The sequence below is a fragment of the Podarcis liolepis genome (assembly GCF_965112155.1).
Source record: "Podarcis liolepis genome assembly, chromosome: 2".
Taxonomy (NCBI): Eukaryota; Metazoa; Chordata; class Lepidosauria; order Squamata; family Lacertidae; genus Podarcis; species Podarcis liolepis.
Genome location: NC_139555.1, coordinates 104,433,631 through 104,455,270, shown reverse-complemented (window position 1 = coordinate 104,455,270; position 21,640 = coordinate 104,433,631). Strand labels below are relative to the sequence as shown.

Below are 21,640 nucleotides of genomic sequence, written 5' to 3'. Positions count from 1 at the left end.
AGGAGAAGGCTAAGGACGGAGGCAGAGTGATTCGTGAGAATTGCGCCCCAGCCACTTCTATACATGATAAAGGTAAAGGGACCCCTGACCATTAGGTCCAGGCGTGACCAACTCTGGGGTTGCGGCGCTCATCTCGCTTTATCGGCCGAGGGAGCCGGCGTACAGCTTCCGGGTCATGTGACCAGCATGACTAAGCCGCTTCTGGCGTACCAGAGCAGCGCACAGAAACACTGTTTACCTTCCCGCCGGAGCTGTACCTATTTATCTACTTGCACTTTGACGTGCTTTTGAACTGCTAGGTTGGCAGGAGCAGGGACCGAGCAACGGGAGCTCGCCCCATTGAGGGGATTTGAACCACTGACCTTCTGATTGGCAAGTCCTAGGCTCTGTGGTTTAACCCACAGCCCCACCCGCATCCCGTATACATTGGTACCTCGGGTTAAGTAATTAATTCGTTCCGGAGGTCCGTTCTTAACCTGAAACTGTTCTTAACCTGAAGCACCACTTTAGCTAATGTGGCCTCCTGCTGCCGCCGCGCCACCACTGCACGATTTCTCTTCTCATCCTGAAGCAAAGTTCTTAACCTGAGGTACTATTTCTGGGTTAGCGGAGTCTGTAACCTGAAGTGTATGTAACCTGAAGCTTCTGTAACCCGAGGTACCACTGTAGTAGTAATCCTACTGAACTCTATGGCAGTTCTACAAAATACAGGATCGTTCTAAACAACGCCAGTAAGTTGGGGGGGGCGGGGCTGGGAGTGCTCCTACTCTACATTTGCTATCTCTACGTTCAACTGCTGCTGCTGTTGGCGACGGAAGCCGGAACAGTTGCGGCCTCTCTAGGCGCGCCGGAGGCTTCTCTCTGTGCTCTGAGTCCGGACGGGCTGCGGGAGGGAAAAGGAGGGTAAAGGTCGCTCGGAGTAGTTAAGCAAGAGGCAGGGCAGGACGGGGCAGGACAGGCGACCTCGCCTCCGGAGCAGCCATGGCGGAGAAGAAGGGGCCCTCCCAGGCGCCCATCAGCCCCCTGAAGAACTTCTTCGCAGGCGGCTTCGGGGGCGTCTGCTTGGTCTTCGTGGGACACCCACTGGACACCATCAAGGTGAGGAGCGGGGCGAAGGAGAGGGACCTGGGGACTACAAGCCCCAGGGCGCACCGCGCGGGTGGAGGCTCGCGAGGGAGGGGTAATCCCGCTGTCTTTGAACTACAACTCCCATCATCCCTTGCCGCTGGCCGTCCTGGCTGGGAATGATGGGAGTTGTAGTCCATAAAAAAACAACGTCTAGGGATGCAAGTTTGAGAAAGGCTCGGGTAGACTGGTCCATGGATTACCACCCCCGGTATTGCACCCCCACCCCAAGGATGAATGGCATTTCGAACGGCGCGGGCTCAAAAGAACTCCAGCCCCCGTCATGCATCGCGCGAAGCAGAAGGGGGGAAGACTTGGAAGCAACTCCCAGCATGCACCGCGGAGAAGTTTCGAACTGAGCTATTTCGCTCAGCGCGCCCTGCACTACAGGGAGTTCTTAGGGGAATGTTGGAAGTTGCAATGTGGTGGCTTTCGGGCTCGCCTCCTCGCAATGCAATATTTATTTTTTAAATGTATGACAACTTTTTGTACCACCAATCAAGTCCTCTAAGCGGCTTACAAAACTCGTGCGTTTAGTAAATAAAATCCAAAAGTACCTAAATAAAAAGTTATGAAAGCAACATGGACAGTATGAGCTGCTGCTGCTGCTCCTGCTGCTGACGTTTCCTAAAGTGTTAGAAGAGTAATGGAGCATTGCTGGTGTTGGGAACTGCAGTGGAAATGTTTGTGCCCTTTGCAAGGGGGAGGGAAGATGCGTCTTGGCCTCTGCTAGGAGTGCCAGCTTAATTGCACGCAGGTAGGGCCTTGTCTACATGCCAGTTGTAATTTTGCAAGCTGGTTATTTGTGATAGGGCGGGTGGCAACCTTGTAGAAGCCTGAGTCATAAAAAGCGATAAAAATGGCAACCAGTAAAATACCAGTGGTAAGATCTCTGGTCCATATTAATAGTTAATTTTCTTCCTCCCTAATTTAGGCTGCAGTCCCCCCCCCCCCCAATGACCTGGGAGTAAGTTCCAATGAATTCATGGGCCCTTACTTCCCAGCAGATACAGCATGGGCTTTTATTGTGCGTTTTGTGTTCTCATTTTGTCTTTTTATGTTGTAATATTTGGATAAAGAGCGGTATACAGATTCAATAGATAATAATACTGCTGAACACTGCAACTGTGAACTGGCAACAGCAACAAGTGGTTGGGTTATACAGACTGATCTTGAAAACTTTGCTATCTATTAACACACACACACACAGAGAGAGAGAGAATCTGCTTCGTGTGTGGTTCTGTTTCTGTTCACATGTTTATGTGTTAGTGTGTACATAACTTTAATAATAATAATAATTTATTACTTATACCCCACCCTTCTGGCTGAGTTTCCCCAGCCACTCTGGGTGGCTCCCAATCAGTGTTAAAAACAGTACAGCGTTACATATTAAAAACTTCCCTTAAGATGTCTTCTGAATGTCAGGTAATTATTTATCTCTTTGACATCTGATGGGAGGACGTTCCACAGGGCGGGCGCCACTACCGAGAAGGCCCTCTGCCTGGTTCCCTGTAACTTGGCCTCTCGCAGTGAGGGAACCGCCAGAAGGCCCTCGGCGCTGGATCTCAGTGTCTGGGCTGAACGATGGGGGTGGAGACGCTCCTTCAGGTATACTAGACCGAGGCTGTTTAGGGCTTTAAAGGTCAGCACCAACACTTTGAATCGTGCTCGGAAACGTACTGGGAGCCAATGTCAGATCAATAAAAATTAGTAAAAATATCCTACCAATTGTTTTGCATGGCTCAACATAGCATTGCACTAGAGGTCTCTTAACCATGTAGCCTGGGTGCATGGGGCATATGATGAACTTGCTTTGGGTCACAGAATCTTTCAGCTTGGTCCTCCTAGTTATTTTACAAACCATGGAGGTAGAACAAGATATACCTGTTCTCTGAAATGTGGTCATGGGTTATACTGTGGCCTGCCTTGGGAGGAGAAGCATTAGGGAGGCCAATCTTGATAAAGATATTTGTTGCCAGTGATTTTGCAAGACCTTGGGATTTCTACACTAGAGGAGAATTTGGTACAGGGTACTGAATGCAGCAGCTTCTCAGAATTTTAGTTCGCTTTTCTTAACTAAAGTTCTAACCCTTACAGGTGTGAAAATAGGTTTTGAAAGTATATGGGTAATGCTTGGTGAGATCGCAGAAACTGGGAGAGGGCAGCTGAAGAACACAGTGGTACCTCGGGTTAAGAACTTAATTCGTTCCAGAGGTCCATTCTTAACCTGAGGTGTGCTTTTGCTAATGGGGTCTCCTGCTGCCACTGGTGCACAACTTCCATTCTTATCCTGGGGTAATGTTTTTACCCTGGAGCAACCAGTTCCTGGTTAGCGGAGTTTGTAACCTGAAGCATCTGTAACCTGAAGCATCTGTAACCCGAGGTACCACTGTATTATAATGGTTTGTGCAGGATTAAACCTGGAGATAAGTTTTCCCTAGCATGGATCTGTGGCTTCTTTAACTGGAGATTCCAAGGCTCAAACCCTAGTAAAGGTAAAGGAACCCCTGACCATTAGGTCCAGTCGTGACCGACTCTGGGGTTGTGGCGCTCATCTCGCTTTATTGGCCGAGGGAGCTGGCGTACAGCTTCCGGATCATGTGGCCAGCATGATTAAGCGACTTCTGGCGAACCAGAGCAGCGCATGGAAACACCATTTACCTTCCCGCCGGAGTGGTACCTATTTATCTACTTGCACTTTTGACGTGCTTTCAAACTGCTAGGTTGGCAGGAAAATACTACGTTGGCAGGAGATACCCAGGTTCAAATCCCCATTCAGCCATACAACCTTGCCTAATTGTTGTGAAAATACCATGGATGGGGCAGGGAAGAGCTGCACATACAGCCTTGAGGTCTCTAGAGGAGATAAATGTATGAGTGGGTAATAAGTAGGATTTTCAGGCTGTGCTCTCCATAGCTTCCCGGCGTCCTTCCCCATGACCTGTGTGCACAAAGCAAATGTGTGCAAATGGGTTTTTCCCAGCTTTTTTTAAGTCCAGATTTGTGCTAACAGCAAAATATTTCTGCTTGCAGTGTCACGGTGCCTTCCCATCTACCAGTTTATAATGTTCTGTCTCTCCTCCTCGCCGGTTTGCAACCTGGATGAAGCCTCTTTAATCCTGTTTTTTATAGTCCCGTTTCCAATGTATCTTATGTCTTAATCGGATGAGTTGGAAGTTCTTGAACCTTGTGAAACCAAGGACAATGGACTTTGCCTTTGTATGCGTCCTCCTGCTAATCATTAGACCAGGAGATTCTAGCATACTCTTTTAAACAGGGCAGATATCAAAAGGAGCGTGGAGGACTTGCCCTTTGTATGCTGGCTTGGTCACACACAGAATTGAGACGAATGTGACCAGTGGAGGAGTTCTTGTACCCCAGAACTTCCACAAACTGAACTGATACATTGCCCTAGCCCAGGCAAAATCAATAGTTTTAATACAAAGGAAGCTTCATAATACTGAATCAGACCATTGGTAGCAGCTGTCCAGGGTTTCTGGCATGAGTCTTTCTCTTTTTGTCAAAAAGAAAATATTAAGTTTTTAAAAAACATTTTTTGTACATATTAAACATTAAAATACTGAGTTCTTTTGAATCCTTCGACCACCTCCCCTCCCTCCATAGGTTCCTTTTTTAAGATTAAGTTTACTGCATCTTTTACCCTTATCTAGCTTTTATATAACCATAATTATCATTAAAACAATTCCACATTACAAGTGTCCTTACATCCCTGCCAAAGATTTTAACTGTTTACAATGGTCTTTTAAATAAATTAGACCTTGCTTCTTCTTTAATTACCACACCATTAGTTTCCCTGGTTTGTTAGCAAATTCAAAGTTTTTCTGTTTTATCAATTTTATTTTCCACTCAACTTCCTGGTTTATTAGCATTGATAACTGGGTTTGCAAAATCTTAATATGCAGTTTTATCAGTGCATTCGCAGGCTTCTTAATTAATTGCTTTTCTGGCACGAGTTTTTCTCCAGCCCTACCCAGAGATGCCGAGGATTAAACGTGGGGACTTTTGCAATCAAAGCATTGAGCTGCAAGTCCTTTTGCTGAGAGTAGTGATCAGTAGTAGCTCTGGAATTTGCCTGACATAACCCCGTCAGGTGGGTGGCGGATGAGTCTCAGGAAGCCCAATGACCAGTGAAAGTGTAAAACCTCCGCTCTTGTTTTCTCAAGCAGTTTTTCTCTGGGGGGTTTCATTTCAACAGACGGGTCAAATATTCTCAAAAGTACAGTCATACCTCATGTTACGGCCGCTTCAGGTTATATGTTTTTGGGTTGCAGACCACGGGAAACCCAGAAGTACTGGAACGGGTTACTTCTGGGTTTCGCCACATGCGCAGAAGTGCCAAATCGCGCCTGTGAAGACGCGGCATTTCAAGATGCGAACGTTGCGGGTTGCGGACGTGCCTTCGCCCGAGGTTTCACTGTAATCGGGCATTTTAATGAGCTAATTTCTTACAATGGTTGCAAAGAACAGAAAGCATTGTGGTGATTCCAAAAACCAAGTTAAGGCAGCCTGGACAAGGATGTCAACCTGAGAAAACTCAGCCAGATGGCCAGAGTATAAATAATAAAATTATTATTATCAGTGCTTTTTTTCTTAAAAAAATGTTTAGCGGTACTCTCATTTTCCTCCTCATATTGAAATACTGCTTCTCAGTGAGGCCCCTCAGTGAGGCCAAACTTAGATTCACAAAATGTTTAGGGGTATGTGTACCCCCAGAAAAAAGCACTGATGATGATGATGATTAACCTTCCTAGGGTCCTCATTACTAACCCGCATCACGTCAGGCTGGGGGACTCTGAACCTGTAGTGATTGTTGGTACATCAGTGGAAATCCTAATCTGCCCTGATTACCCAACATCAGGCATTCGAAGCTGGCACTAATCTTGACAGGAAGCTGAGTGAGACAGATGGGAGTCCTAGAGAGGACTAGGTTCTCACTGACCATTGAGCCTGTTTTGGTATTAGTTCAATACTGCCCAAGTGAGCACAGCTGAGAGAGATCATCTCCTCCCAGTTCACCACCTTAGATCTCAGTAATACAGAACATGTTAGCCGCCTCATCCAGAAATAAATCTACATGAATCCTTAATCTCCCAGGTCTGAGTTTCAGGAGATCCTGCCCTTAGGCCCAACCTTGACAGAGGAAGGCTGTCTCTTTGGCTTATTTTGTATGTTCTCTCTGCAGCTCATATTCAGCCGTATAATTAGCCAAATGCCGGTCAGTCCCAATTTATTAGGCCTGCCCACCCCTCAATCCCATTACACAGCACTCTTATTTCATCAGGTAAGGGGTGGATTTGAAGACAGAAAACACAAGTGGCATATGAAAGGTGCCTGAGGGAACCAGAGCTTTGGGTGGTTGGCTAGCCGTCTCTATTAGAAACCAATTTCCTAATAAAAAGGGCCCAGTAATAAGAGAGAATGTTAGCATTCATGGCATTCCCTCCCCCCTTCAACTTCTTTTGCAGGTCAGGCTACAGACTCAACCGAAACCTTTGCCTGGACAGCCTGCACTCTACTCTGGGACCTTTGACTGCTTCAGAAAGACTCTCGTCGCCGAGGTATTGTGTCAGTTCAGTTGTCACCCCTGTCAGAAACATCACTTGCTTCTCCAATTCAAATTGTGTCAGAATGGTGTCTTGCTGAAGATGGAGAGCTTCTTGGGTTATCAGACCAAATGACTCATGCTGAAGTGACTCAGTGGGAAATTATTTTTGACAGGAGAACTAGTTAGCTATACTGTAAAGGTAAAAGGTAATTGCCCAACTCCTAAGCACATATAATTGTGAAGATGTGATACCTGACATTTGGGGGCTGTTTGCACAGTGGCCTGGTGTGCACTTCATGATAAGGTTTATTGTGTTGTGCCCAACCCATAGCGATCCTTAGGCTCCTCCCTGCTCCCCTTGTCTTCTGTGACTGGAACAAGGATTTTATTTTTGGTAAAACACAACTTCCCCTTTTTGTCCAAACCGGGGATCATGGATTATGCTAACTCTGGTTTGATTAAACCAACCAGCTTCATAACCTATGGATTTAGCTTGTTTTGAAACAGTCGTGTCCATCTACAATCCCAGGTTCGGCTGGAATGGGAAGTAATAGCTTACTAAAAGTGAAATTAAATGCTCCTGAATGCTTCTTTCCAGCAACACAGAAGGTGGAAGGAGGAGTGCAGAAATCTAAAGCTCACTGCAGCCGGTGCACATCATGATAAACTATGGTTTATTTGATGTGTGAATATGGCTGCTACATTCAACACATGTACAATCTGTGTACACGTAATGGTTTTTCTGTAGCCATGCATGGTTTTTTATGTGTAATTTATACAAGTGCTTTTAGGGGCTTTCTGGATGATATCCCAGGATCCTTTTGCCATTCCTTTACCTGGAAGAAAGTAGGGAAGAATATCGTAACCCTTACATTACTGCATTATTACTAATTGTAGTTCTGAAATCTATAGTTCCATGCTCTACTTACTCCTCTTCCCTCTTCCAATTTCTGCAGCAAATTTCCCCTTCTTTTCCTCTGTCCTCTTTAACAGTGGTTGAATGTTACATCTGCACCACCTCTAGCCGTGGTTAATGCCAACTAGATTCCCTCTTAATCTGTTTCAAATCCTTGTTAAGATGGGAATGCCAAGTTCTGGTTAAGACTGGGAATGGGAGAAGTTGTTTCTGCCAAACCTTGTTCTTAGGTCACCATTGTGATTTGTTTGAGTGAAAGGAACCACCACCCCTGGCTCAGATATAGAGCGGTTTGTACAGCTCAGCACAAAGCGGATGCAATCGGCTCGTGCATGATGAACCATGGTTTATGTCTTACCATGATGCGTGAACAGAGCCTCTGACACATTTCTTAAGAAAGTATGGCTGCAGATAAATTTGGCGTCCCTTCACAATAACCCAGCAGCTACTTGTGCTGTCTTGAATAGGGTCTGCCACTGATATCCGATGGTGAAATAGCATCCCCTGTGAAGGGCTGCAGAAAAGCTAAAGTAATCCACTGCCTTGCTGTGTCTTGCAGGGAGTCCGTGGTTTGTATAAAGGAATGGCGGCTCCGATTGTTGGTGTGACCCCCATGTTTGCTGTGTGTTTCTTTGGATTTGGCTTGGGGAAAAAACTCCAGCAGAGAACACCCGATGACGTTCTGACGTGAGTGACTTCCGATAATCTAGCAACAGGCTGTTGAGGCATTCCAGGCTACTGTGACGTATAAAATTGCACATTCCGGCAATGCAGCCAAGAACCGTGTTATTTTTTTCCTCCCCGTTATAAATATACATAGGGGCTTTTTTTGCGAAATGAATAAATCTGGCAAGCTTTAAGGCTCCTGGAAGCGTGGGATTGATTGCACCGGCTGAAAACAGACAGTGTGTGGGCTGTTGCTGCATAGTTTCCTTCCCAGGCAAAACTTGCATCTATTTAGGAAGGATTATATTTGAGATTAGTGTGGTGTGTGTTACATAATGGCAGGCTCGTAACACCTCCTCGTAATAGTGGGCCTGAGCACATAAACCCCATTTATATGCCGAGACGACTGTTTCACTGAGCCTACACTTGGTGATGTACATAACCCGACCTTCCCACGATGTACACATCTTTCTGGTACGCCCTCAGTTCTCCAAATAGCTAAGTGCATCCGGATCATGCTGGATTCCCAGAATTTGTCTCATATCTCAGCTCTTTGCAGACTTACGTAAGAACAGCCCTGCTAAATGCCCACCTGGTCCAGCACTTGTTTCCCACAGTGGTCTGTCAGATGACCATGGGAAACCCATAAGCAGGATGTGAGGGCAGTTGCCCTCCCCTACAGTCGTTCCCCAACGAATGGTCTTCTGACACAGGATCATTTGACCCTGGAGGTAACATCATGGCTTGTAGCCATTGGTAAATTTTCTCCTCCATGAGTTTGTCCAATCCAGGGGTGAGGAAGCTTTTGGGCCTGGTGGGGCAGATCTTTTATCTCCCCCTGCTTCCCATGGGCCAGCTTTAACAGCTGGGTGCAGCCGCCCACCTATTAATCCTCTGGTGTCGTGATGATATCAGGTGATAGGTAGGCAGGAGGTTCTTGCCTTCTGGGGAGCCAGTGTGGTGTAGTGGTTAAGAGCGGTAGTCATGTAATCTGGGGAACTGGGTTCGTGTCTCCGCTCCTCCACCTGCAGCTGCTGGGTGACCTTGGGCCAGTCACCCTTCTCTGAAGTCTCTCAGCCCCACTCACCTCACAGAGTGTTTGTTGTGGGGGAGGAAAGGAAAGGAGAATGTTAGCCGCTTTGAGACTCCTTAGCAGGGGTGCCCAAACATTTTTCAAAGAGGGCTGGATTTGATGAAGTGAACATGCGTGAGGGCCGACCAAAGTTGTTGACTTTTTTTTAGGATTGTGGGAGAGGAAGGGAAAGGAGATTGTGAGCCGCTTTGAGACTCCTTCGGGTAGTGATAAAGCGGGATATCAAATCCAAACTCTTCTTCTTCTTCATAGTGGATTCACAGGGGTGGGGGAAAGAGGTCTCCTTCACCAGCACATTCCCTGCAGGACTGAACCCCACCCTAATAATAATAAAAATAATAATTTATTTATTTATACCCCACCCATATTTATTTAGACCCTGCTTCAGGTTACGGACTCCGCTAACCCAGAAATAGTACCTCAGGTTAAGAACTTTGCTTCATGATGAGAACAGAAATCACACAGCGGTGCAGCAGCAGTGGGAGGCCCCATTAGCTAAAGCGGCTCTTCAGGTTAAGAACAGTTTCAGGTTAAGAACGGACCTCCAGAACGAATTAAGTTCTTAACCTGAGGTACCACTGTATGTGATCTTGAGAGAGAAAATGTGACCATGATAGAGTCCCAAGGGCTGGACTGAGGCCTGCATGAGGCCTGAGGCTCCCCCCACCCCTGCGGGAAAGTGGGGGAATATGCAAATATTGTTCCAAATTTGTAGCGATCTATCTGAATCTGCTGCTACTATGGTTCTGTAATGACTGTTCATGCTGCCTTTATATTTTTAATTGGCTTTTGTTATTTTTTAAAATTGTTGTTAGCTGCTCTGAGGTTCTTTCTGAAGCACCTGGTGAGATGTAAATTGGGGGGGGGGGATAAAGACGACGAAATTATCATTTAATTACATGATTACATTTTGCTCAGAACGTTGGTTTTCTTGGCACATAATTGGAATTTTTAACGTTGACAGGGAACAGCCCTGATAATATGCACAGGTATTTTTAATAGTTGGCTGGCGTTTTTAGTTCTTTTGTTCTGGAAATGGAAGGGCTTTGAAAGAACAGAGTCTAAAATGCCGCGTTACTGAGCAGTTGTTGATTTAATACGGTGGCATGGCAAGGCCTAGTAAGGACTCAAGAACCCTACGGGTGGCTGACCAGTGGCCAAGCAGATGTCTCTGGGACGCACACAAGCAGGAGATGAGCACAATAGCCCTCTCCCACTTCTGACCCCCAGCAACTGATGTTCAGAGGCCTACTGACGCTAATCCTGGAGGCTAGATACAGCCATCATGACCAGTAGCCTGATAAATGAATTTATTAGCCTTTACCCCCATGAACTGGTCTAATTCACTTTTAAAAAAATCCACGTTGGGAGTCATCACTACATCTCTCCCTGACTTTGTGTTTAGGAAAATGCAAATCCCGTGATTAATGTCCTTTCATCCCTATGCAGATATCCCCAGCTTTTTGCTGCAGGCATGCTTTCTGGCGTGTTCACCACCGTAATCATGGCTCCGGGAGAGAGAATCAAGTGCCTTTTACAGGTAAGAGGGGCTTCAGGAAGCCACCCAACCTTTTCAGGAAGCTTGTCCGGCCATTGCGCCCTTGCAAAAGCTTTGCATCCTTATATTTCCTTCTTATCACTGGGTGTCCTCCTCTAGTCTGCAGCCTGAGGTTAGCAGGACACCGTGTAAATATAAAGTTTTCTAAATGTTTTGGATGTCCCCCAGTCCACTTGTCTAAGCATATCCGTGTGTGTGTGTGTGTGTGTGTGTGTGTGTAAAAAGACATATGTGCAGAAGTGTGTATAGATATGAACGAGAGAGGATGCTAAAATTGCCAGGAAACTCTGCCCCACCTCTAACTACTAACTGTTGGCACATCACATTCCCACCAGCAATGTTTTCTTAATGATACTGCTCATATGAGTGCTACAGGGGGGGGGTGCAGTGACGACTGCAGGAGCAGGAGGATGGCAATGGGCAGAACAGAGGTCCAGTCATCTGGCCAGAGGCTTGTGCATCCTGCAGTAGCTTGCAGGAGGTTCCTAGCACATTTACGCTGAACTGGTTAGGACAGTGTTCTCCTAGTAGGGTTGACGGACCTGTTACAATATTTGCAAGGGTCCTATACCCACTGCTGTCCTATTTGACACTGATACGTAATTCTCTCCTTGGTCCTCAGGCTTCAGCTTTGGCCTGTGGCCTTTCTTAAAGACGCAACCTGCCTCTGTGTCAGTGACAGCACTTTTTCAACTTTATTACAGCCCCCTTCCCCCCTGCTGGAGTTCCTTGCGGTGAAATTCTCTTACATCTGAACTCTCTTCTTAGAGAGGCAACAGTCAAGGGCCTGCGGTGCACCCTGACACTTTCCTGGCTGTCAAGTAACTCTCTCCAGAGGGCTTTTCACTTCTGATGGGCCCTATCTTGTAGACCAGAATAGTCTCTTCCCCTTTCCCCAAGATCAGTTTCCCTGGATCAGGGAGGGAAATGGGGGTAGCTCACACCAGGCATATCTGCTCTTGGCTTCCCAAGAGCCTTGGACCTCCAGGCCTTATTGAAAGCTCCCATAGTAGCACACTCATTATCCAGCCTGTGGTTATCTGAACATATTGAATGTGCAGGTTCATTTCTCATTCCCCATATAAAAAGTCTACCAGTTTATTTCCAAGTATACATCCGTTTACAGCTTGACTACCCCGCAAGGTGAAGTCAATAAATGTTGCATTTGATTACTGTTATGAATGATACACTTTATGGAAGTTTTTGCAGGCTCTTTTTGGATTAGGTAAGGAAATTAGATGTTAAAGAGCTGGAAGGGGAAGAAAGATACAGGCAGAGCAGCTGATAGTTTGTTCAATTTCAACTTGAGTGTGAATTTTTGAATGGAATGTTCACACCAGGCTTGCGGAAGCGACTCATTAATTTGAGCAAGCTAAAATTAAGAGCGACCACAATAAATTTTGAAGTTGATTTTCATTCTGACTTTGTCTTATCCTTCTCGTTTGTGTATTTTTATGCAATTGTGATGGCCTATGGAATAAATATATGCAATAAATATTTACCGTATTTCAAGTGGATTTCAATTTCTGCCACTTTGGTGCGCAATCATCACTTGACATCCTGCGGCTCATATCTCACAGTCGACTTCTGAGGAAGGAATCAAATTTGCAGAGCTGCCTTTGAGGACTTCTAGACTTAGGGGCGTTTGTACAACCATGTAGTTATAGCTGATGAGAAAATCGTTCTTTATTTCCTTTAGATCCAGGCAGCCTCTGGTGAAATTAAATATGGAGGCCCTATGGACTGTGCCAAACAGCTTTATCGTGAGGCTGGCATTCGAGGTGTTTACAAAGGAACGGTGCTCACCCTCATGAGAGGTAATTGCTGGTCAAGTGCCCCTAAAGCCCCGTTTGTGGAATGTTGTAAATGTTATTTTTTTTCTTAAAGTTTTGTTAAAATAATAATAAAAGTAGCTAGATTTTTAAAGGGGGAGGGGGTGGTTGGCACTGAATGGCTCCTTTTGTAAATAATAATAATAATAATAATAATAATAATAATAATAATAATAATAATAAATTTATTATTTATACCCATCCATCTGCCTGAGTTTCCCCAGCCATTCTGGGCAGCTTCCAATCAAGTGTTAAAAACAATGCAGCATTAAATATTAAAAACTTCCCCAAAGTTTTCAGATGTCTATTTCCTTGACATCTAATAGGAGGGCGTTCCACAGGGTGGGCGCCACTACCGAGAAGGCCCTCTGTCTGGTTTATAATCTGATTTACAGTGGTGCCTCGCAAAACGAAAAGAATCCGTTCTGTGATTCTCTTCGTCTAGCGTTTTTTTCGTCTTGCGAAGCAAGCCCATTGGCAGATTAGCGGATTAGCGCTATTAGCGGCTATTAGCAGCTTTTAGCGGCTTTTAGCGGCTTATCGGATCAGCTGATAAGTGGCTTAGCGGCTTAGAAAAAGGGGGGAGGGGAAAAAACCCGCAGGAACTCACAAGACATTTTCGTCTTGCGAAGCAAGCCCATAGGAGATTCGTTTTGCGAAGCACCTCCAAAACGGAAAACTCTTTCGTCTAGCGAGTTTTCCGTCTTGCAAGGCATTCGTCTTGCGGGGCACCACTGTATAATCACAGATGATATTGTCTTTCCATCCTCTCCCCCCCCCCGCCCCTTCTCCCCAGCTCTGCCCCTGTCTCAATCAAGGAGTCAAGCCCACTTTGTTCTGCTTTGGGGCCTGGCGGAATGTTCTGTGCCATTTCCTTCCTTTGAGAATGTTCCTTGCAAGTCAGGCCCCGGTTGCGCCTCTGGTTTCTCTAAGTCTGAATTTGCGTTTGTTTTACCAGATGTTCCAGCCAGTGGGATGTACTTCATGACCTATGAGTGGCTTAAATATATTTTGACACCTGAAGGGCAGAGGTGAGTAAAACCCTACGTTTCCCACCAGTACATCTAAGAAATTCTTCCTGCTGCTGAGTAAGGATAATCTTGTATTCTTAATTATCAAAAACACCAGTGACAAGTGTTTCCAGGGAAATGCTCAAATACTTGGTTATGTGTTCTTTAGTTTTGTTGCATTTGTTTACAAGGAAAACCTTTTTTTTTTTTAATGCACTACTAAAAAGATTACATTTCTATAAAGGATTTGAAGTGATCAAAGCCCTTAACATGTTCTGTTACAGTAAACTTTACTGTAAAGTAAGCCTAAGTGGCTTCGTCGTTGTATGTGTCTTGTAGTATGACACAGGGGCAGAGTGCAGGAATCCACATAATAATTATGACAGAACGTCTTTCTCTGACCTGAGTTGTAGCAGGAAAGTTTTCCTTTTTTCAGTGCACTGCAGGAGCTCAACAACAAAAGCAGCTTGCTGGGTGGAGCAGAACTGTGATACTACAGGGGGTGAGGTAGTGGGGAGCCTGGTGCGGTGCAGGTGCGCCAACGGAAAAGTCTGAATGGGCCCTACTGGTACCCTTGCACTATGCCAACCTCCCTGCCGCCTATCCTCTCTGCCTTGGTGTCTGTTGTGTTTCTGGCCCCAAGAAGTTGTGATCTTCATAAATAGGAATGGAAAAGAAAAGTAAGTCTTGTGGCCCCCTGAAGTCTACGGTTTGCACTTTCATGGGTTACAGATATGTGAAATGTTGCCCTTGGAATGCAGAAACAGAGAACAACCACCACCCTGTGAACAATAGTGTTAAATAATGATAAAATGCAAAAAAAAAAAAAAAAGGCATGGTCTGTGCCAATGCAGATAAAGCTTAAATTTAAGCAGAATAAGCACCTTGTGATCATTCACAACAGAAGGAATTGGTGATGGAGGACACTGACGAATCTCTCTCTCTCTCTTTCTCTTTCTCCCTTCCTCTTTTTAATCTTTTCTGCAGTGTCCGTGACCTCAGTGTACCCAGGATTCTGTTTGCAGGTGGCATGGCAGGGATTTTTAACTGGGCTGTTGCGATCCCTCCAGATGTGTTGAAGTCTCGTTTCCAGACAGGTGAGTCAGCTTGGTCTCTAACCTAAAGGTGGGCTCTTGGGAGATTTTGTCTTCCATTACCTTTTGAAATGCATGATTCAAAGAGATCCAGTCGTTCCCCCTGTCAGAATTGTTTTTGGGAGGTGGCTGCCTGAGAATGAAGCAGGGAAACCAAATTGGAACAATGAGCGCTCAGTAAAATTGCGTGCATCTTGAGTGACTCATTGCTAATTTCACCTTGGAGTAATTAGAGAAACCATGGAGGTGTGGCTAACACTATCCATGGCTCTCCCCTCCCTGAGTTCCACTGTAGTTCTACAATATTCTTAGGAAGAGAATGCACATTGAAGGATTAGCTCTTTCAGGTTTCATTTACACATTGTCTTCTTCAGTGAGTTCCTCTGAGCATCATTCCTGAGCAACAACCCGTGCCACACTCTCTGGTTTAATCCGGAGCTTGATGAGACATTTGCATCTTTCTTCGCTGTGCAGTGACTGCCCTTTCCCATTGTGGCCATTGGGTTGCTAGTGCGGCACAAATTCTCACTCTTCTCCCCTCCTAATTGTTGGCTTTGCAGCTGCAACTCTATTCACTATGGGAATTGGAACCAAAATGGGGTATGGTCCCATTTTGCAGCCTCCTTGAGGCTTTCTGTTAAGTTTTTTCCAGAGGAAACTTTCTGGTGAGGCAAATAGCTGCTTGCCTGGTCAGCTGTGGTGAATATAATTGCCGGCAAACAAAGAGCAGGGGTCCAAAGAGAGGGGAACCTGTGGCACTTTGGGGACTACAGCTCCCATCAGCCCCAGCCAGTGTGGTTTCTGGGGGTTGTAGTGTTTCATCATGCAAGTTTCCCCATCCATGTTTGATAAAGGAAGTTGGTATTTTCAGGCCATTGGTATGCCTCTAATGATTTCTCATTAGATTGGGTTAGTCACTGGGACAGGTGGGAAGCGGGCCAGAACGTTCCTGGACTCCTTTATAAAGCTGGTTCAGCATCTTCACCACAGCCATGCCTTGCCTTCTCAACAAGCCATTCAAGTTCTGAAAGTTTTGCCTGCCTGAGCCTCTTCGCCACAGTGTGGCTTGTACAGTGGATCTGGCAAGTTACTCGCCCTTGAGTGAGTGGCAAGTGGTTAATTTCAAGGCTGATTTCAAGGAACAGCTCTCTTTCTCCCCACCCCACAAGGCAGGGACATTGTCGCTCGCATCACGGTTTCTAACTAGAGATGGGGACCTGTAGATGTTGAGTTGTTGCTGGACTACAGCTTCCGCCATTCCTGGCCGTGCTGGAGGAGCCAGGTTCCCTAACCCTCAACTCCACGCAGTACTTATAACTGCAGAAAATGTGCTCCCATAGCGGTAGTTATCATTTGAGGGTATGCAGAAAGGAGGGAGAGTGATTGCTGCGCAAACAGAGAGGAAGGGGGAGCACAAGGCTGCCTTAGCAGCCCAGGGCTTCTCAGTGACTGGGGCTCATGAGATGACTTAAACCATAACTTGCATGCTTTTACCTTTCTCAACAGCTCCTCCGGGAAAGTATCCCAATGGCTTCAGAGATGTTTTGCGGGAGCTGATTCGAGAGGAAGGAGTGGCGTCACTGTACAAGGGATTTACTGCTGTGATGATCAGGGCTTTCCCAGCCAACGCAGTAAGTGAACAGTGGGCTCATCAACAGATGGTAGATTTTTTTAGCCCCGTTTCCATTTGGATCATTTCATTCTTTTCTGTGTGTTTTCCTCCAGGCCTGCTTCCTTGGTTTTGAAGTCGCCATGAAGTTCCTTAACTGGCTCGCCCCAAGTCTGTGAAGACTGGAAGGACGTGGTCGTAAGGGAACCTGAGGACAAGAGGAAAGAGGCAATCGCATTAGAAGAGCAAAATGGAACGATGAAGCAAAATAAGCTGTATAAATGACTTATTTTTTTAATAACCGGTTTTTGCCTTACTCGCTCCCTCTGGAGGAGGCTGTTGTTGCCATTCGGAATCTCGAGCCAATTCTCATCCCCGTTGGGAGTTTGAGATGCAAACCTGCCTTCTGAACCCAAAGTTACCATAGGGGTAAAGCTGCTCGTAGAAAACCTTACTGCTATTAATAGGTGTCAAATTTCTTCTAATTTGCCTCCTTTGGAAATAAAGAAGGAATATTTTAATTTCCCATTTTTTAATCTTAGTAAAGAACTGCATGGATGGTGGCAATAGTACCAGGTGGAGGGTGGGGTTGGAGATCTAGCCACTGTGCATTTAATTCTCAGGATAAACTTCACACTTAAGTGCATGCAATCACGTAAGAAGATTGTTTAGCTTTGGTTTACAGACACTACACAGTCTGCCGCTAAAGTTCCTGTGTAAGCAGCATGGAAATGAATGAGACTTGCACATGAACACAGATGTTACTTCAGCAGTCCCAGGAACTTCAGTGGGGCTTGTACATTACTCAGTCATGGCAGGTACTGGTTTTAAGTCTCTTGTTTGTTACCTTGAGGTGTATGACCGACACTCAGTGGCGCGGCATGCTGGTTTGAACTAGTTCACACACTGAAAGCTCAAGAACTGGACGCAACAGATATAAAATTAACAGAGCTTCAGAATCTTGTATTAATGTCTAATAAACTCAAACTGATAAATTACAGGTATAAGGGAGTAATCTCCAGGTTTCTTCAGAGATCCTGTCGCAGTTGGCTAGAAAGTGCGGTCAGCACAGAAACACAGGTGTTTCAAGCCCCCTTTCCCCCTAAAATACTCTTTCAATAGGTGCTTTCTGGTAACTGGTGATAACAGCTTCACAGGTGCCAACCTTAAGGTTATATCTGAGGTGCCAAATGATGAATTCTGGTACATGTGGTACCTGTGCTTGTATTGCGGTGGTTTCAAAGTCAAGAGAGGTTTTAAAACTGGAAGTTGAAAGAGCCTGAAATGGGACAACTTCAGAGTGACTGTTTCCACTGCCGTTTTACCTCAAGAGGACTTTATTGCATGCCTGGTGTGTTTTAGCTGAAGCACATCCCATGCTCAGGCAGTAAAAGCAGGGCTATTGATCTGCAAAGTGTTTCAGTGGGATAAAATGATCCTGTTCAGGACTATACATTTGCTGAGTCTCAGCCAGAATTTGGTCTTGGTGTTCTTGTTTACTTTCCGTTTTGGAGTTACTACACCATCGGCAGAGACTTGTCTTCCTTTTCATAGACATCAGCCAGGCTATTTTAAAAATAGCCTGTGCCATCATGAGAGCCAGAGTCTTGTTGTAATGGCTGAGATTCTTTTGGAATGCAAATCCTGTACTGGCTTCTCCAGGGAACCCCCAAAGGCCGCTCATGTTCTCTTGGTGTATAGTTTTGTATTTGTTGCTGTCTCTGAGAATCTGTTGTTAAACACACAAATTGAACTTTAACTCTGCTGGGACTGAAGGTCTCCCTCAGGACAGTTGAGATCCTGCTTTAACTAAAAATTGGCTGTCTGGCTGTCAGTCGTTCTGCTCATTTCTCACTGTGTCTTGTATATTTGAGGCATTCCAAAGAGAAATCCTCTCTCTGGAATATACTCCTCTACCAAAGTAAGATAATTAAGCCTGCACAAGCTGCCTATGAGCTTTTGAAAAAGTAACTGCTCCCTTAAAAAAATTAAGATCATGTGCATAGTTTCATGATGGTGGTTTCATCTCTTGTAAAACATTAATAAATTACTTCATGGTGCCCATCATTAACACATTAAGCTGGTCATTTCCTTCCTATCTAAGACAAAGGGTTGCTTTCCTTTGCAGTATATTGCATCATTCGGTGCTTAGGTCATTTGGTTAAATATTAGTAATTCATTGTCCCCGGAACAGTACTTTTTTGGGGGTGGGGGCTTTAATGGGCTAGTTTTCTCAGAACATTTGCAAAACACAAGCCCTCTTCAGGGTTGCTAGTCCTTGAACCAGCCTTACTAATTAAAACAATACATAGCCATCTGTTGTGGATGGTTTAGCTGAGATTCCTGCCTTGCAAGGGGGTAATAATAATAATAATAATAATAATAATAATAATAATAATAATATATTATTTATACCCCGCCCATCTGGCTGGGCTTCCCCAGCCACTCTGGGCGGCTTCCCAAAAAATATTAAAATACTGTAATACATCAAACATTAAAATACTAGATAACCCTTGGGTTCCTTCCAACTCTACCATTCTATGATTTTGTGCCCTGCTGCATCAAACCAAAGCTCCAACTAAAGCAAGCTTCAGGTTTGAGGAAGCCCTGTTCAAAATGCTCCCTGGCAGGCCTTAATGCACTTACCGGTAACCTTGCAGCAGCAGGAAACAACTGCGGACGTCAAGAGCTGAGCTGCCATTTGAATTTTCTATAGTGCTGTTGCTCTGGAATATAGCATTGAAGGGATTAAAATGGCTGCTTGGAGCACCAGGAGGATTTTCTTTTTAACGTGGGATTAGAGCAGGCATTGGTTGTGGGCCTTGATGGCGAGCCATGGCCCTGGCACACCTGCCCAAGGATGCTAGGTGTTGACACCGGCCTTGCTATTGACAGCACTCAGTCACAGTTTCCTGCAAGCTCCCAAGCAGAACATGAAGGCGCAGAACATGTTTCTCCTGAATCTGCTGCCAGTCAACCGCATTGAGTGACCCTGAGTCTCTAGGATTGCAAGTGATGGTGGTGGGAAGGATTCTCTCACTCTACTCCATTCATATTCTTTATTAAGTCTCTCCCTCCTCCCTCCCAAAAAGCTTTTCATTTCCATTGATAATTATAGTTGGTTTTTTCCAGCTCTGTGCTCGTTTTCAAGTTGGGTTAGGGTTAGGGTTGTCCCCTTCTCCTTGTGCCCTCCATCTTTCCCAACATCAGGGTCTTTTCCAGGGTCTTCTCTTCTCACGAGGTGGCCAAAGTATTGGAGCCTCAGCTTCAGGATCTGTCCTTCCAGTGAGCACTCAGGGCTGATTTCCTTCAGAATGGAGAGGTTTGATCTTCTTGCAGTCCAGGGGACTCTCAAGAGTCTCCTCCAGCACCATCCTATAGTCATACATTCATACTAAAATTGGAGATGGATGAAAGCGATTTTCAATGAGGAAAGTACAAAATGAAAGTACAAATCACACAGAGATTCCTTTCCTTTTTAAAAAACCTTGCCTCTGGTGGAGAAGTTGTGAGATGCAACGGAGAAACAAAGATTAAGGGAAGCTTTACCTGGCTGGTTTCTGCCTGCGGCTCTGCCAGGAAACATGGTGCCGCTCCTATTTTTGCATGTGGGAGGAGCAAGTGCCTTCTGAGAACAAGGTCCTGTTTCCACGCTGTAAACATTTTGTTCCTTCAGACTGCTAGGCAGAGTTAAAACAAGGTACTGTCTGCAGTCTTGCCGGCTCAGCGATGTGATGTGCAGAGCCTGAGGATGCCCAAGACCCCAAGCGCCATTTATGATGCATCATCTGCCAGTAAGCATTAGGATGCCCACATAGCAGGCTCACAAAGTCCATAATAAGATTGTGGCCCTGATGGCTGAAGTCCCAGCACCATTAGTGAGCACTGTGCTGTGCGGCAGACAGCTGCCGCAAAGGAAAGACGCCGTTAGAGCAGCCCTAGATGATAAAACAAGGAAGGACCGGGGCAGTCACTTAGCCCACATTTCTGTAGCATGGATGTGAATAATTAAATGCACCTCACACCATCTGGTTCCCTCCAGTCAGGTGTGATTGCGCATTCATTACATCTGGTTTATTTCCTCCCAGGTCGCTGAGAACTCGGCTGAGCCCAAGTAGGTCAGTGATACAGATGGAATGGTTTGCAAAGGCCTGCTCTTTCCACTCAGACGTGTATTACATCATCCATAGCCTCTGGGAAATTTGCTCTCCAGTGCAGTTGTTCGTTCCAGACCTTGAGAAAGATTCCGGTAGCTCAAAAGATTTGCAGAGTTTTCTTTCCACCAAATGCTGCTTCCACATGCAATTTCAAAGTGGGGAGGGGAGAGTGAAGCTGCTTACAGACATCCTTGACTTGGGAAGCAAAGTACCTGCTATCATCTTGTGCTGGAAATCCCATCCACCTTTGCTCGCTTCTAGAACCCCCCTGAAGAACAGAATTAGCCCATGTTCACTCTTAGGGAGGAAAGAGACAATTTTGTGTGCCACGACTATTCAGCTGGTTGTCACCAAGGTAACAACAACCAAAAAACCCAAACCCATCCACAGGGAAGCCGACACAAGTTGCATGGCAACACGATGTACTTGACTGTTTGCTGCTTCAGTCAATTGAATAAGTATCTGCTGGGATCTTTCGGTTCTATATTGGAATCTGGGGTGGAGAAAAACAAGAGGTAGCGCCAGTCTGGAAAATGTGGTGAGGACTTGTGTTCATAGGACTTTAATGACAAGTGACCCAGAGTTCAGAACGATCCAATTGGCTATTTGGATTTCAGCTTTCTTGTTATTCACCTATCTCCACTAAACATCTGCGGATCAGCTACAATTTTAATTCAAAAATCTAGTGTGAAGCATTGTGTTATAAATACTAACAAAGTTCTGTTGTGATCCACTTTGCGCATATTCATATGGCAAAGCACCCCATAAATCAAAATAAGAAATGAACTATGGTGTGCCTCATGTAGTATGTTCTCTCCCATGCCATTAAGATCAATCAGGTTTCCAGGTAACAAGGAAAGAGCCTTTTCAGTGGTGGCCCCACACCCTGTGATATTGATGGAAGCAGACTTGCAAAGCAACATACCTGAAACAAAACTGTATTTCAAGGAGACCAGAAGTGAGTCAGTGCTTTTTTTTTACTGCTTAGATGTGGTCCCATGTAAGAAATGGAGC

General features: G+C 45.4%; 1 protein-coding gene and 1 long non-coding RNA gene across 2 annotated transcripts; both read left to right on the top strand.

Moving 5' to 3' along the window:
• The first annotated feature begins 809 nt into the window (after positions 1-809).
• SLC25A20 (solute carrier family 25 member 20) lies at positions 810-18,480 on the top strand. The gene is made up of 9 exons (XM_083493308.1): positions 810-1,098; positions 6,612-6,704; positions 8,167-8,294; positions 10,816-10,906; positions 12,624-12,741; positions 13,715-13,787; positions 14,754-14,863; positions 16,367-16,491; positions 16,586-18,480. The coding sequence occupies exons 1-9, from the start codon at positions 982-984 to the stop codon at positions 16,646-16,648; spliced, it is 918 nt and encodes a 305-aa protein (XP_083349434.1). The 5' UTR covers positions 810-981; the 3' UTR covers positions 16,649-18,480.
• LOC310702206 lies at positions 8,304-10,231 on the top strand. Its single transcript, XR_014523356.1, has 2 exons — positions 8,304-9,370; positions 9,516-10,231. It is a non-coding gene; the product is annotated as an uncharacterized lncRNA (long non-coding RNA).
• Positions 18,481-21,640: the final 3,160 nt, after the last annotated feature.

Coding starts and splice junctions, on each gene's coding strand:
- SLC25A20 (XM_083493308.1), top strand. CDS start 982: ATGGCGGAGAAGAAGGGGCCCTCCCAGGCGCCCATCAGCCCCCTGAAG. Junction 13,788..14,753: donor TTGACACCTGAAGGGCAGAG/GTGAGTAAAACC, acceptor TCTTTTCTGCAG/TGTCCGTGACCTCAGTGTAC. Junction 16,492..16,585: donor GGGCTTTCCCAGCCAACGCA/GTAAGTGAACAG, acceptor GTTTTCCTCCAG/GCCTGCTTCCTTGGTTTTGA.